General features: G+C 36.9%; 1 protein-coding gene and 1 long non-coding RNA gene across 2 annotated transcripts; one reads left to right on the forward strand and one right to left on the reverse strand.

The window, feature by feature from the left end:
- The first annotated feature begins 3749 nt into the window (after positions 1 to 3749).
- LOC106358883 (probable serine/threonine-protein kinase At1g09600) lies at positions 3750 to 11580 on the forward strand. Its single transcript, XM_048768355.1, has 7 exons — positions 3750 to 6261; positions 6342 to 6626; positions 6708 to 7025; positions 7102 to 7329; positions 7531 to 7631; positions 7714 to 8017; positions 8108 to 11580. The coding sequence occupies exons 1-7, from the start codon at positions 5821 to 5823 to the stop codon at positions 8273 to 8275; spliced, it is 1845 nt and encodes a 614-aa protein (XP_048624312.1). The 5' UTR covers positions 3750 to 5820; the 3' UTR covers positions 8276 to 11580.
- LOC106393630 lies at positions 8551 to 12987 on the reverse strand. Its single transcript, XR_007328540.1, has 3 exons — positions 11986 to 12987; positions 11824 to 11901; positions 8551 to 11689 (listed from the first exon to the last, which is right to left on the reverse strand). It is a non-coding gene; the product is annotated as an uncharacterized LOC106393630 (long non-coding RNA).
- Between the last annotated feature and the right edge of the window lie 2838 nt (positions 12988 to 15825).

The following is a 15825-nucleotide window of genomic DNA, read 5'->3' on the forward strand; positions in this document are numbered from 1 at the left end:
CGTATAAATGAGTTGGCCTTGTTACGCTTTCCAAGAAGCTTCTGACGTGTCATTTCTAAATTAGATGGGTTTTTTCTTCGTTTGTCATTTATTAATCACGCCTCTGTAAATTTCTTTTCTTGATAACTGTCGTCTTCTGTTTCTTTATAAGTGAACATATTTCTGACATATTCTTATTTTTCTTTTTCTTTTTCAATAGCTTTGTTTCTCTGATATTTCTTCCTTCATTCTTATTTTCATCGGTTTTTTATTTGTAATCATGTTTCAGAAATCGTGAATTGAATCGAGTTTATTATCGGTGACCCTAAAAGGAGGTTCTGGTTATATGCGTTCGTCTCCTTCTCCAATTAGAGTCTGTTCATCGGAGTCGGATGAAGATGATGTTCCAATTATTCATCAGCCAGTCCCTAGATAATGAAATGAAGGTCATCCTTAATGTTGGAGCCTCCAATTAATGTCTCCTACTCGTGGTGTTTCCGCTCATGCAAGCCAAACTGCCATTCCTCAGCCTGCCAATGAACATTTTGTCGATCTTGACAGGTGAAAAAGGTGATGTAGGCAAAGTCGATGACACCCCTAAGTGGGATGAACGTCTCTAGAGTTTTCTCTCCTTTCTTATGAACAAGATGATGATCAGGATATTCAGCGCTTTTCGGTTTACTTAGAGCTTTTGATGTGTGTTCCTACTTCCAAGTAGAGGCCTTAGAGGCCTCCCTCGTTTGGGTATGTTTGTATGAGGCACCTGTTTTAATAGAAGCTAACCTTAGTTGGCCTAGTTCTACACCATATATCTCATATAACTCTCATTCAAGACTCTGATTTCTCTTCCACGGCTCTTGACGTTGTATGTCAAGGCGCACAAGATTGCTAATTCGCAGTTTACTCCTGCTGCAGTGAGGGACATGATTGTAGCCCTTGTTATTGGGGCTGAGGTCAGAGTCGATGTGATCTCAGTTATTTTGAAGATCTGGCCAATATTAGCAGAAAGCCAGAGACTCCGAACACATATTACAACAATATTAAGCCCAAGTATAGCAATCTCCAAAACAGAGCTAGCAAGGCTCACAATTGGTTTCACCGTTATTTCTTCGTGTGGGTTGGCTCGACGAAGGCCTGGGCATCCGGGTCTTCGGGTCGGGTTCGGGTCGGGTATTGTCGGGTCCGGGTCTTTCGGGTCCTAGCAATTTAGACACATATAGGTACCTACAATTTTTCGGGTCGGTTCTTGTCGGGTCCGGGTCGGTTCGGGTCTATAATTTCAATACCCGTAAAATACCCAAAATTTTCAGGTATATTTCGGATCCGGGTCGGTTCGGGTAGTTAGGACCCGAAATAGACCCGAAGTACCCGAACTAGACCCGAAAACTCTAAAAATACCCGAAGAACCGCAAAAATACCCAAAAATTTATCCAAAATCAGACACGAAAACCCAAAACATGCCCGAATTTTACCCGAATACCCAAATTATATTTTCTAAAAATCTAAAATTTCACCAAAAACCTACAATTATACCCGAAAATCCAAACCCGAAACTTTTAAAAAAATCCGAAATACCAAAATATACCCAATCACCCAAATATACCTAGTATATACAATTATTTGCGGGTACTTCGGGTACCCGAACGGATCTCGGCTAGGACCCGGACCGAACCGAGACCCGCGGGTCCAAAAAAAAAGACCCAATAGGTACTTAGCATGGACCCGGACCCGGACCCGAACCTGTATTTTCGGGTCGGTTCCGGTTCGGGTCTTCGGGTCCGGGTAAAATGCCCAGGCCTAGCTCGACGTCAGCTGCCGATCACATTTATGCTTTTAGGAGTGATTGGAACCCATATCCTTGTAAGTATTATGTTCCCTATTATGTACTTGGATTGCGTTGAATGTCCTAATTAACACGTTTTGCTTTCGCCGTAGAGCGTCATCCCATATTCTTTCCTCCACCAGCCAAAATTTTCGAAGGTGTATCTAGGATTTGTGGGGATTTTTGAGATCACCTTCATATAAGTCTTGGTATGTATTTTTCATCTTAGTTTTATCGTCTTGGTTATCTGCCAATAATATTTCATTCTCTGTTTTCAGCTGTGGAGGCCGAAGTCGATATGTCAGGTTAATCGAGGCAAGAGAACCATGGTTCATCACCTTTGGCTCGTTCTGCTGATGTCAATCCACCTTCCCCAATGCTGTTATAGCAGCTGACTAAGTCGTACTTCTTTGATGCGGACAAGGAGGGTTTGTCACAAGATTAAATCTTACTCTGACCTCTTAGACAGAGTGGCGTTGGGTCCCTCATTTGGGGGGAAAGAATAGGATCATTTCCCAATCTGGCTCTTTTTTAGATCATGATCATGTTGTTTATTTTAGTTGAGAAGAAACTATTGATGCACTGTGGGGAGAACATGTTGTAAGAAATAGTTTTATTAGTATGAGAATATTTCTTTACCATTATGTGGTATTATGGTAAACCTAATATTATTGAGATTGTTAAACCCTAGGACACTTGGTAACCATTAAAATGGTAATTAAAAGAGTTTAGTTCCTAATATAACTAATGGACAAGTGATTCATGTTCTAGAAGGTTTTTCACTTTAAGCATTTGAATTAAGTTCAATGCATAAAGGAAGACCAAGTTTAATGTATGAATGAATGCTGTAGAAGACTAAACACATGTTATTACTCAACTTTGATGGATGGTTAGAATTAAAGAATAAATTTTTCAAGGAAGAAAGAAAGTCTTGGTGAGCAAGTAATCAAAACTTGATAAAGATATGTCAATTTTCCCACGTATAAATAGATGTATTTGTTCCATCCTAAAGACATAACATCACAAACACTAAAGAGTAACATGTAAAGAAAGATTTGTAGGCTTGGGAGAGAAGTTTAAAACCTAAATTAAAGATCAAGAAATTATCTTCCCTGATCAAAATCACTCAAGAAGATTTCTGCAACCACGAATCGAGGTATTTAGCTAATCCTTCTTATAATTCTATTATGTGATTAGTACTACATTAAAATTAGTCTTGTTTTAGTATTAGTATGGATGTCTTTAACAAATATAAAAGTCATCTTCTACCACGACATGTTAAAGCACTAATTTGCATAGATTTACCTTATATGATTCTGGTAATCATTTATCGAAGTTTATTTTAAATAATTTATATATGTCAGATATTAATAATTTTTTTATCTATTTTCTGTTTTTTATATATTTATATTAGTCTCTGATTACCAGAAAATTTTACCGAGTGTCAAATAAAACTCTTGACTCTACAGTTTCTACTACTTTGAGTTTAAATAAATAAATAAATAAATAAATATATATATATATATATAATTTTTTATTTGGTATTATTGTTGTATCATATTTTATTAAATTAAAACTTTGTTTTAGTTTAATTAGAATTGATAAAAACAAAAAATTGGATGTTTACCACTTTCAAGGTACTATTATTCATCTTTACCACCACTAAAGAAACATTTTCAAAAATACATTCTTCATTAAGTGGTAAAAGACTCTTATACTCTTGTTTTCTATATATAATAAATAATTATTTAAATAAAAAAATAATTTTTTTTTATGTTTTCGAATTATACTTTTTGGAATCTGAACTTTTTTATAAATTTTTTTTTGAATGTTTTTTCAAACTTTTTTTTTTGAAAATTGAAAATTATGTTTGAAACTATTTTTAAAATTTTTAAGTATTTATTTATATATTTATTATAATCTAAATTTCACATTCCAAAAACCATACCTCACCCCTCAACTCTAAACCTAAGTGTAGATTAGTTAATCTTACGGTATAAATGTTTTTACCCTTCATTAAAAGTGATGGTAAAAGTGGTTAGTGTAAACATGATAAATGATATTATGAATGTGGTATATGTGGTACTTTCCCATCAAAAAATATGATGTTTGACCAAAAACATAAAATGATGATTGTTTAAGTTTGGAACTAAAATTATTTTTGTTTTAAATAATTTTCTTTTAAAAAAGAAAATTCAAAAATCTCTCTAGCTATATCAGGGTTTGATCGATTTTAGAATATAGGCTAGAAAAATTTTCATGCCGAGCAAAAATCTAGTATTTTTGGGCTTTGCGGGTTTGAGGCGAGACTGGGTCAATTTAACTCGATTGATGTTTTTTTTTTTTTTGAAACACTATGTGATGTTTCTTATTTTGATCTATTATTTTGTGATAAAAATGTTTGTGTTTTTAAAATACAATCAATGGTTAATTTTGTTGTAGATTTTTAGTTGAATTTTTTTATCAATAAATAATTAATGAGATGATATTTGAGAGGATATATCAGTAGTATATTTTAGTTTTTTCTTATATCAAAATTTTGGTTTAAAATTTTAAAATATATAATTGATATTTGAGGAATTTTATTATTAAGATCCCCAATACTAGTATGACTCTTTAAATGTGGTTTATCTAATGCAACATGGAGTTTATTTTGTAATAATCTTGTCGATGTCCTTGTTACAGAGATTGTTATCAGCTATAGTGATCGATACGTTGTGGCAGACTTGAACTTAGAAGAGCCTTGGGATTAGTGTTCTAAAATACGGTCTAAGCGTTCGTCTAGGTGGCGTTTGAGCATTATACAGTGGTCAGTCGTACTGTTTTTTATGTTATACGGTGTTTTATGCAAATTTATATAATTCGGGCGAATAATAGCGTTTAAGCGGACAATATGTGATCTACGCGGATGCCTAGACGGATTTTAAGCATTAATATTCAGAAAAATAAGCTATTAATATTATTATTATGTTTTATTAATGTTATTATTTATATTACTTTTACTTATTTTATATATTTATATAATTGTAGATATCAGTACAATTGTTTCAAAATTATTTTAAATTTATCATCTTTACATATTTAAAATGGCTTTGATTTTTATAATTGATTATATATGTTAAACTATATACTTATACATAAAATTGGATTTAAAATATATTTATGTCTTATACTTATATTTCGTATAAAAAGATATATCCGTATGTAAAAGTTATCTAAGGCGTAATGAACGCTGTTTACAACACTGCTTGAGATCATGTTCGAAAGGATAACATAAACATAGAGAAAGTGGGTCCCATTATCTCTGACAGACAAGATTCTACGTGGGTCATTGTCATAACGACAACAGAAAACAACAAACATCTCTCATATTTGACCGTTGGATCAAATCTTTACCTCATGCAAAGTCGTTAAACTGTTTCTTAAAGACCCCAAAATAGAAAAACAAAGAGAGAGCTAGATCTTTTGAATTGTCTACTCCACAGAATCTAGGGCTCCTCCTAGTTTCTCGCGAAACAAAAACGAATCAGTCTCTCATGGTCCTAAAGATTAATGACATTCTGTTCTTCAGTTTTCTCTCTCCGGATTTTCGTTATCGACGAACAGAGTTTGCTGCAACTTTTTGACCACCATGCAGTGACTTAACGGAAAAAACAAAAGCTTCTTTTCGTCCTCATCTCTTGTTTCTTGAGTTACAAGTCTTCTCTCCTGTGATTTTAGAATTTCTCATTGTACTAGGGCGTTTCCATTTCTGAAAAGTCATTGATTCTACATTTGGCTCTCTCTCCTTCCTCTGCCATTTACATTTACATAGAAAAGATATTCCTATTCACCTGGATCCTCATATAGATCAAACGAACCCTCCTGACACATAACCTTTGAGAGACTCAATTACCTCTTGATCATCCTCTGTCTTCCATCTGATGAACCTGAGATTCTTGGGTTTTATACTTGGGGATCAATCAGGAGATAGTATTTGTTTTTGATGCACACGGAGATTGTGATTTGTCTGGAGTATTATGGGTTGCATCTTCTCAAAAAGAAATACAGAAGAAGAAGAAGAAGAAGTTAATGTTAAACCTCAAGAAACATCCTCAGTTCAATTGATTGCGCCTACAACCTCCCAGAAAGATGACTTTTCACATAAATCCGTGGACGGAAGCTCATCGCATAAAGCATCTGGTCGGGGCAGCGGATTGATTGTTCCTATAGACGATAGTGATGGTAAAACGGTGATTGTGGAGAGACCCACGAGGTCCCACCGGAGATGTTCAACAGCAGATGTTGGAACAGGTGGAGGATTTCAATTGTTTCAGCAGCCCCCGAGTAATGTTATCTCAAGTAGCCCCGAGTCTGAGCTCACTGCAGCTGGATGGCCTTCTTGGTTAACCTCTGTTGCAGGTGAAGCCATCAAGGGTTGGGTTCCTCGTCCGGCCGAATCCTTTGAGAAGTTGGAAAAAGTTAGTTTCTTTTGCCCTAATCTTTGGTTTGAAGCTCTTCACGGCATGTATTAATATTTAAACTTATATGTCTTTTTCAGATTGGACAAGGGACTTATAGTACCGTGTACAGAGCTCGTGATCTTGAGACCGGTAAAATGGTAGCCATGAAGAAGGTTAGATTCGTAAATATGGATCCTGAGAGTGTGAGATTCATGGCTAGGGAAATCAACATCTTGCGGAAACTTGACCATCCAAACGTTATGAAGCTCGAGTGTCTTGTGACCTCAAAACTCTCTGGAAGCTTGTACCTTGTGTTCGAGTACATGGAGCATGATCTTTCTGGTCTCGCTCTTAGACCCGGTGTCAAATTCACAGAACCTCAGGTACATTTAATGCTTCATTTTGTCCGAAAAAAAGTTAACAAGGAACCATGATGGACTAATAACCATGGTTGCTTCTCGCAGATCAAATGTTACATGAAACAGCTGCTTAGCGGTCTTGAACATTGCCACAGCCGAGGAATCCTCCACCGCGACATTAAGGGTTCAAATCTCTTGGTGAACAATGATGGAGTCCTCAAGATTGGAGATTTTGGTCTGGCGAGTTTCTATCATCCAGATCAAGATGAACCCCTGACGAGCCGTGTAGTCACCTTGTGGTACAGGGCCCCTGAGCTTCTTCTTGGAGCTACAGAGTATGGAGCCGGCATAGATTTGTGGAGTGTTGGTTGCATTCTAACAGAACTTTTCTTAGGGAAACCAATCATGCCCGGAAGAACAGAGGTGAACATCATCAGTTCTTTGAATCCCCATAACAATTCATCTCTTTAATTTATTGATTCCAAGCAATGTCTTTTAGGTGGAGCAAATGCATAAGATCTTCAAGTTGTGTGGTTCACCATCCGATGATTACTGGCTGAAGACAAAGCTACCACTTGCGACAAGTTTCAAACCACAACAACCTTACAAACGTGTCCTTCTGGAGACGTTCAAGAGTTTGCCATCTTCTGCTCTAGCTCTTGTTGACAAGCTTCTATCCTTAGAACCAGAGAAGCGAGGCTCAACTTCATCAACGCTAAACAGCAAGGTAAATATATCCTTGTGCTTATTTATCATGCTAGCAGTTCTTGATTTCCTCAACTAAAACACTAGTCTTCTATTTTCTCTAGTTTTTTTTTTTTTTTTTTTTTTTTTTTGAGAGCATACCTTAAATTTGTGATTAAAAAGATTAATTTCACTTTCCTAAATCATTTTTTGAAAGCATACCTTAAATTTCTCTTTTCTCTAGTTCTTCACAACCGAACCACTCCCTTGCGACGTATCAATTTTGCCCAAGTATCCTCCAAGCAAGGAACTTGATGCAAAGGTCCGTGATGAAGAAGCAAGAAGGTATGTGAATAATGTTTCATATTCTTCCCACATTGATTCATTTCATGCAAAGTTCTAAGCATATCTTCTTATATAAATTCAGGAAACGTGCCCAAACTGTGAAGGGACGTGAAGCTGAATTGGTGAGAAAAGCTTCGAGAGATTTTAATCCTGAGGAAGCCAGTAGAACAGGGTCGAGAGGAGAGACGGGAAGAGGCGATAGAGATAAAGGATTTTCTCATACCAATTCAATGATTCACCCAAGTATAACAGCAACATGGAGTAAAAACGAAAGCTCTAGGCACAATGTAGTAGAGCTGAAAGCTACCCGATCTAGCAATGTGCCAGTCACAGCAAGATACTTGTCTCCTTCATATAAAGATGATGCAGCCATTGAACCCACGACGGTAATAAAAGTCAACATATAAGCTATAATTTCCCCCCTTTAGATAATTGTTCATAATATGTTTTTTTTTTTGTTGCTCATGCTGTTACAGACATACAGACGCAAGAAGAACAGAATGCACTGTTCTGGTCCATTGATGCCTCCAGGTGGAAACATTGAGGACATTCTGAAAGAGCATGAGAGGCAAATCCAAGAGGCTGTAAGGAAATCGCGGCTTGAGAAATCTGCAACAAAGAAAAATCACAAAACAGGTTCATAAATAGAAGACATGAGTGAAGCTTTCGTAACACCAAAAACATCACCTGAACTGGAAGAAGGAAGTCTGACCATGGCTGTCGGGCTCTGCTACTCGGTTTTATGCTGCATTAGCGACGGTTCTTCAACATCTTTTAGCAGGCCGTTGCCGCCACAGCTATGCTTGTGCTACTAAGCTCTGTAATTATGTGGTCATTGTACATGGAAACTCTTTGATTTCTCTCTCCCTCACATTTTCATGTGGCTTGGAGAAGCAAATAAGTGTGTGTGTACTATTTAGGAACTGTGTTTAGTTGTGCAAGTAATTCTGCAGATATAAGTTTTTTTTCCCGGTGCTCAAATGGGAGTCTCTTACTTAGAGCATCTTTATCTATGGTTGTTAGTAGGTTGCTTAGGCTAATATTGGATTAAAAGAAAATAAAAAACCCAAATTAACAATAACAACGTTGCCTAATTAAACCCACTCAAGCAACTACGCTCTTGGACACGTGTTGGGACGAGAGATGAGAGAGGAGAGAGGGGTCGTCGATTTCGTCTCATCTCACGGTTCTTTCTCAATCTATCTCTCGAAACCTCTCGACCGAAGGCGATTCGGTTTCTCTCTGTGCCTCCTCGACGGCGACGGCGATGGACCGCTCTCTCTCGGTGTCTCTCGTCGACGGCATGAACGCTGATTCTCTCCCTCTCCGTGGGTCTCGTCGACGGCGAGGACCCGCTATCTCTCTGTGGCTCTCCGGGAATCTAAAGGTAAAGATGATATTGTGTTCTTTTATATCATGCATGTCTTAGATTAGGGTTATTCTCGTTCTGATCGAAAGTTTTGTGTGTTTGTTAGTTCGATTCCGTCTCTCACAACGGCGACGGAGAAGCTCTCTGTTGGTGGGTCTCCTCGTATCGATCAGGTAAAGTTTCCTCTTTTATTTGTTTCCACTTTAATTCTTGTTAAGAATTTTTGTTGAACAATTGGGATTTGTTTGTTGCTAACTTTAAGAATTTTGATTTGTTTGCTTTCTGTTGATTCTTTTCTTTTTGTTTTTGTCTTTGTGTGGTGAGATGGAGTGATCAAATCTCTGTCGTCATGTTCTGTAGAAAGAGACTTGAGGAAGGTTCATCGAACAAAGGACTTCAATTGCTTCTCAGGTTAGTGTTAATGCTTTGGTTAGTGTAATGAAATGAAAAGCATTGAATTAGCTTCTGTTAGGAATTGAATCGAGGGTAATCAATGCTTTGGTTAGTGTATTGTTATGGTTGTGTATGGAATTTAATAGAACTGATGGTTAGATAGAAAATTGAAGGTGAAGTGTGTTGAATGAGTTAGAAAAATGTCAAGTCGTTTAGGTTGTTGGGTGTGATGAATGCATTGGTTGGTTGTGTGATGAATGTTTGAATTTAAATTTGTTCTCCTCTTACTTTTCTCTGCATTCCTTCTTCTCTTTCTATTCAGCTTCGTTCTCTGCATTCCTTCTTCTCTTTCTTTCCAGCTTTTCAATTTTCTTCTTCTCTCCCTTGCCATTTCCTGATATGGATTTTACTCCATACGCAGAGGCAGCAAATTTTGTTGAGCATATGGTTCTGCGGGTGATATGGTTGACGAATACCTCCGACTCGGTGAAACAACAACTCGGTTATGTGTAGAAAAATTTATGGAAGGCATAATAAATTTGTTCGGCGATGAGGACTTAAGAAGACCAATACCGGCTGATCTTCAACGTCTACTTGCTGTTGGAGAGTATCGAAGTTTTCCCGGGATGATAGGAAGCATCGATTGTATGCATTGGGAGTGGAAGAATTGTCCGACCGCTTGGAAAGGGCAATATTCTCGTGGTTAGGATAAACCAACAATCGTTTTAGAAGCGGTTGCTTCATACGATCTCTGGATATGACATGCATTTTTTGGACCTCCAGGTACGTTAAATGATATCAATGTGCTTGATCGATCACCTGTTTTTGATGACATAATTCAAGGTCATGCTCCGAAAGTCACTTTCTCTGTTAATGGAAGACAGTATGATATGGCTTACTATCTCACCTATGGTATCTATTCGAAATGGGCTACTTTTATCCAATCTATTCGTTTACCACAAGTGCCAAAAGCAGTTTTATTTGCTCAACATCAAGAACATGTCCGAAAAGATGTCGAGCGTGCTTTTGGAGTCCTGCAAGCTCGCTTTGCCATTGTTAAAAATCCAGCGCTGTTCTGGGATAAAGCTAAAATCGGGAAGATTATGAGAGCATGTATCATACTCCATAATATGATAGTAGAAGACGAACGAAATGGATACACTCAATATAATCTTGCAGAGTTCATCCAAGGAGAAGAAAATGGAAGTTCACATGTCGAGAGCGATTTTGATCGAGATAACATAAATGGGGTGGCAAATACGATGGATGCTCGAGCAAGAATTCGTGATAAACCAATGCATCAACAACTGAAACATGATTTGGTTGAGCATATATGGCGTCAATTTGGGGATGGTGATGACAACAACTAAGTTCGGATGCTTCTTTCAAATAATTATCGTTTATTTTACTAAACTGTTGTTTTCAAGTTTTTTTTAAAAAAATCTATGTTTAAAATGTTATCTTTTATTATGTTTTATGTAATAAAAAAATTTAAATTTTAATAAAAATTGTTAAAAAAAATTAAGCAACCAAATATAAGAGACTTGCAATGGAGGAGCAAAATAAGGAAGTTGCTTACCCAAGTCTCTTAGCATAATTTACTTCTTAAATACTACTAAAATATTACTAAGCAACCCATAATGAGTTGCAAGGATAAAGATGCTTACACAGAAGTGCATTTACATAAACAAAAACTACGTAAGAGCATGATTAACCCACAATCTCACTTAGGGTCTCTTAGTGATTATTTTATTAATTAAATGTAATTAAGAACCTTAGCTAAGAAATACTTTGATTTTGTGCTCCAATGGGAGTCTCTTACTTAGAGGTTCTTAAAAAAAAATTAAACATTGCTCAAACATGTATATGGTTCATGAAGATTGGATACAAGCATATAGATGTTTATAGATATGCAAAACACAGGGAGCAATTGACCTGCAATTTGAGACCTAACTCAGAACAATAGTGTTGTTGAGTGAAAGGAAGCAAGATCCTAAGAAGTTCAGTACCAGCCTAACAGGTTATTAAAGAACTTAGTAACAGCAATCAAGGCAAGAGGAATGACAACAGATATAAACTTTAATCAAAACTATTCAGTGAAGAACATAACATATTCTAAGAAAACATGGAAAAACATGAATACACAATTCTGAAAAAAAAAACAAGAAAATGGAACAGATACAAACTTACAATCATGTAGAGAGAAGATGCAGCCAAGGCAAGAGGAATGGCAGCGGAGGTGACCTTGTCCATTGGTTCCTTCAAGTAAATGTGTCTCTGGATGCTCTGGAACAACCTGGTTAGTAGAACAAAAAAGTAATCCTCAAGGTCAATCTCACAAAGGCACCACTAATCAAAGGTGGCAAACTATATAAATAAAACACTCTGCCACATGAAAATGATGAGCTGTGTGGAAACACAAAAACTCACCTTCTGGCGCATTGCAATGATTCTGTCTTGATTCAGATCGTCTGAGAGGACTAACAAAGTCCGGCAAGTAAGGAGTTGCTGACAAAAACAAGACACACACAAACCTTAATAACAAAGAACGTCTACAAAAGGGTTAGGTCAATGAGTGCCAGTCTTGTTTACCTGACTAACACAAGAAGCCCTCATCTCCATAGTTGAAATGTCAGAACTCTGCTGATCAAAGAGATCAGTAAGCTTGGAAGCAACGGTACCCAAGTGATCAACAAAATTAACAAGAGTCTTTACAGTATAGTCCTTTAAATTGTCCAACACCCTAACAAAAAACAGAGCATATATATTCTTAAACAACAACCAATTGTTGGAACAAATTACAAAGCTATTAGAGATCATTGGATCACAAAGCCTTGAGAGCATACAAGGAGATCATGGATCTGACTCAGACAAATCATGTTCATAGATTTTTATTTTTTTAAAAAGAATCTAATCAAACAGAAGCAAAAGAATATGCAGCGAAGATAGAGAGAGATTAAAGAAAAGGAAACATGCAAGGCCTTGACGAAGCTCTTGCTGCGTTCCATGGAACCTCGTCGAAGGTCATCGCTGGATTAGTACTCACGGATCAGTTTTCTGGTCTGTATCTTCTTGAACCTTTGATGACTCCATCTCCATGATCAGATTTGTAATCACAATATTTTCTCTCTGGAATTTTCTCGAGAAAAGGCAAAAGAAACGAAACAGAGAAAATAGGGGAGAAGAGTAATAAAGCGACGCGTGTCATATAAGAGGCGGCTCTTGTGTTACCTATTTAAGATATGTTGCTTATGGTAATTACCATTTTTCTTTTTCTTTAATTCCTAAATAAACTAAAAACTCCATCTAAAATCCCCCCGATAATCATTGTCTAAGGGTATCTCCAGCACTACTTCATTTTCTACTCCAAACATTATTTTGGAGTAAAATATGCTCCAACCCCACTCTATTTTTAACTTCAAAATGGATTAATGACTAGGGTTACTCGATTTATGGAGTAGTCTTACTCATTAGTCCATTTCATACTTTTTTCTTCATTTTTATCTAGTACTTAAATATTGTAAAATAATACAATAACATGAAAATAGATTTCCAAAAGAAATTATTTAATAATTTTAAATAAAAGTGCATAAATTATACAAAATATCAAAACTAAACATAAAATATAAGTGATTTAATAATCCGGTAAATCATTTCTAAAACCGCTAAGATCGGTGAAGTATTGTCCAAACGATAAAAATGACCAACATTAAAACAAAATATTCATTATAAAATACATTTGTTGACCATTTGTGGAAAAAATATTCTAATGTTCATTATTGAACTAAAATATGATATCTTATATATATATATATATATATATATATTTATATATATATATATTTATGTTTATTGTAACTTTTTATAAGTAGAAGGTATTACTAACAATTATTAATTAAATCAAAGTGGAATTATTTTGGAATATTCACTTTTGGAGTAAAAAATGGAGTAATACATTGGAGTAAAACTAAACTTTATTTTGGTATTACACCAATTTACAGTAAAAAATGGAGTAACACATTGGAGATGCTCTAAGTTGATGGATCTTAGAATCCACTCAAATATTAGGGTTAGAGTTTGGTCTTACATATTAACAAGAAATGAATAAAATAGTTTTTATAAGACAAAAAGTCATTCTATTACTCAAACTTGAGGTGGTCTGGATAACCAAACCGAAACATAATAACCAACAAAGCAAATGTCCCTATTAAAGGATCTCGCTTTTCTAGCTAAATTCTTTGTAGTTCCATTCTGTCCCCTAGGGATATATGTTATTTTGTAGTCATGAGATCTTGAATCTTGAATAAAATAGCTTTAGTTATGATTTGATTGTGAAAATATGATACTATTGATCGTAGAAGATGATATAGACAAAAGTGAAAGTGATTATATGATTGTAAACATCTCGGAGTATAAATTATAGAATTTAAGATTAGAGAGGATGTCTAAAAGGCCAAGATCCCTTTCTCCTTCGTCTTCTTTCTTCTTTTATAGTTGGTTCTAAGTGAATCTTAATGGAAGCTTGATCTTCATCGTGAATCTAGGGCGATCAAGTCGTCATTAACTGCCTAGTTTCTTCTATTTTTCGAGTTCGATGTCGAAGCAATGTTTAATTCCTTTGGACTTGATGGACCTTTGTTCTTTTATGTTTTGTTGTCTCCTTACTGAGATCTTTGAATATTGGGCTAGATTATTGAATCAGGTTTAGAATTGGGTAAAACCCATTTCCAACAGTAGCCCCCTCGAGTCTGGAGTGTTTCATATCTTCTGCCACTTGCGGTGTTGATTCCGACTTGATGACGTATTTGTAGTGGTGGTTTATGATTTTCAAAGCCCGGTTCAAGATTCTGATCCTTAAAAGTTATTAATGCTCTGGCTTGGCGTTTGATTGTTTGCAATTAAGAGATTTGATTTTCTCTCTTTGTAAATTAAATTGATTTAGCGTGGGCATATGTTTTCATTCTTTTGTGGAGATATAAACCCTTTGTCTTCTTCTCTCACTCTTCACTCTTCACTCTTCACTCTTCACTCTTCACTCTTGTCATTTGAAGGAAATTAAAGGTTTCTCTCTCTCACACACATTTACTTTGCATTCTATGTTTATATTGCTTGTGCATCAGTTTTATTTATTTATTCCCACTTCTTTTCACAATTGTTGTGATTTTCTCTATCTTTATATTCTTTTTCTATGCCTTTACTCTTTTGTGATTTTGGTTCAATCTTCTCATCTTTTATTTGCTTCCTTTTTTTTTTTTTTGACGGCATCTTCGATTGAAGAGATTTTAGAAAATATTTTTACCCCCTACACCGTTATCCGTAAATCCGTAATGATTCCCAACGGTTTGTCAAATGATGACGATTTTCCTCCTGTGCTCCTTCCTTCCGCTGGTGTTCAAATCCATAGGAGCGCTAGAGTTTCATCTCCTAGATCGAAGGCCGTTACTGGATCCAGTGGTAGATGTAGAGGATGGATTTGACCATCCCACAAGGCCCGAGGAATAGGAAGGCCTGGCCCGGATTAGGAAGAGCGACGGCTCGATCGGTCAGCTCGAGAGTCAGGTCTCTCGGCTTGACTCTTGAGTACTTTTAGTTGATCATCATCGACTGAAGTACGTTCGGCTCAGCGGCTGCTCGGACGCCTATGGGCTTCTCGGCCCAGCAGAGGAGGCATACCAAGATGGCGTAAATTAGGTCAAGGACGAGGTATCAGGACGTCTATATAAGGGAAAGGAGAGACAACGAGAAAAGGATCCGAAATCACTGACTAACACTTGGCGGCTAGGGTTTTCACCTTTACTTCATCTCGCTGTTAGTTGTACTTTTTCGGTAGCTCATCGAGCCACCGGCTTCCTTTATGTCGCACTCTCTTCTTTTCCCTTGTAACCGACCGAACGTTTTTTCTCCGACCATTAATAAGACGTCTTTGTTTAAACCCACATCTTATTTATTACCGTTTTCCGATCAAACAGTTGGCGCCCACTGTGGGGCAACTAGCAAAGTAACGTCAGAACTATGGTCGTTAGCAACGACAGTTCTTCGTCAGGCGAGGAGCGCGAAGCTCTCGAGGTGACACCGGCTCCAGAGGTGACACCTACGCCTACACCAGTAACTCCACTTCCCCATCCTGCATTTATGGAAACTATCCTTGCACGCCTCGCCTTACAAGAAGCGGCGCAGAAGGCGGCAGTTGACCAAATCACGGCGATAGGAAAGATCCTTGCTCCTCTCGCTGCAAACGCCGAAGCTTCAACGGCGCAGTATCGTCGACACCTGTTCGCCACAGAACGAACCACCGACTTGGCACCTACGCGGGAATACGATAACCAAAGCGCCGGTAACGACACCAACGCGCACACCGCGTTGAAACAGTCGGTCCTCGATATCAATTCTAAGATCCACCAGGTGACGACGTCCGCGCCCCAAATCGAGCAT

The sequence above is a fragment of the Brassica napus genome, chromosome C9, assembly GCF_020379485.1.
Source record: "Brassica napus cultivar Da-Ae chromosome C9, Da-Ae, whole genome shotgun sequence".
NCBI classification, from domain to species: domain Eukaryota; kingdom Viridiplantae; phylum Streptophyta; class Magnoliopsida; order Brassicales; family Brassicaceae; genus Brassica; species Brassica napus.

What these genes read in the sequence shown, in the direction of transcription:
- LOC106358883 (XM_048768355.1), top strand. Translation starts at nt 5,821, where the DNA reads ATGGGTTGCATCTTCTCAAAAAGAAATACAGAAGAAGAAGAAGAAGAA. An exon ending in TCATGCCCGGAAGAACAGAG is followed by an intron (nt 7,026 to 7,101) that starts GTGAACATCATC and finishes AATGTCTTTTAG; the next exon opens with GTGGAGCAAATGCATAAGAT. An exon ending in CAGCCATTGAACCCACGACG is followed by an intron (nt 8,018 to 8,107) that starts GTAATAAAAGTC and finishes ATGCTGTTACAG; the next exon opens with ACATACAGACGCAAGAAGAA.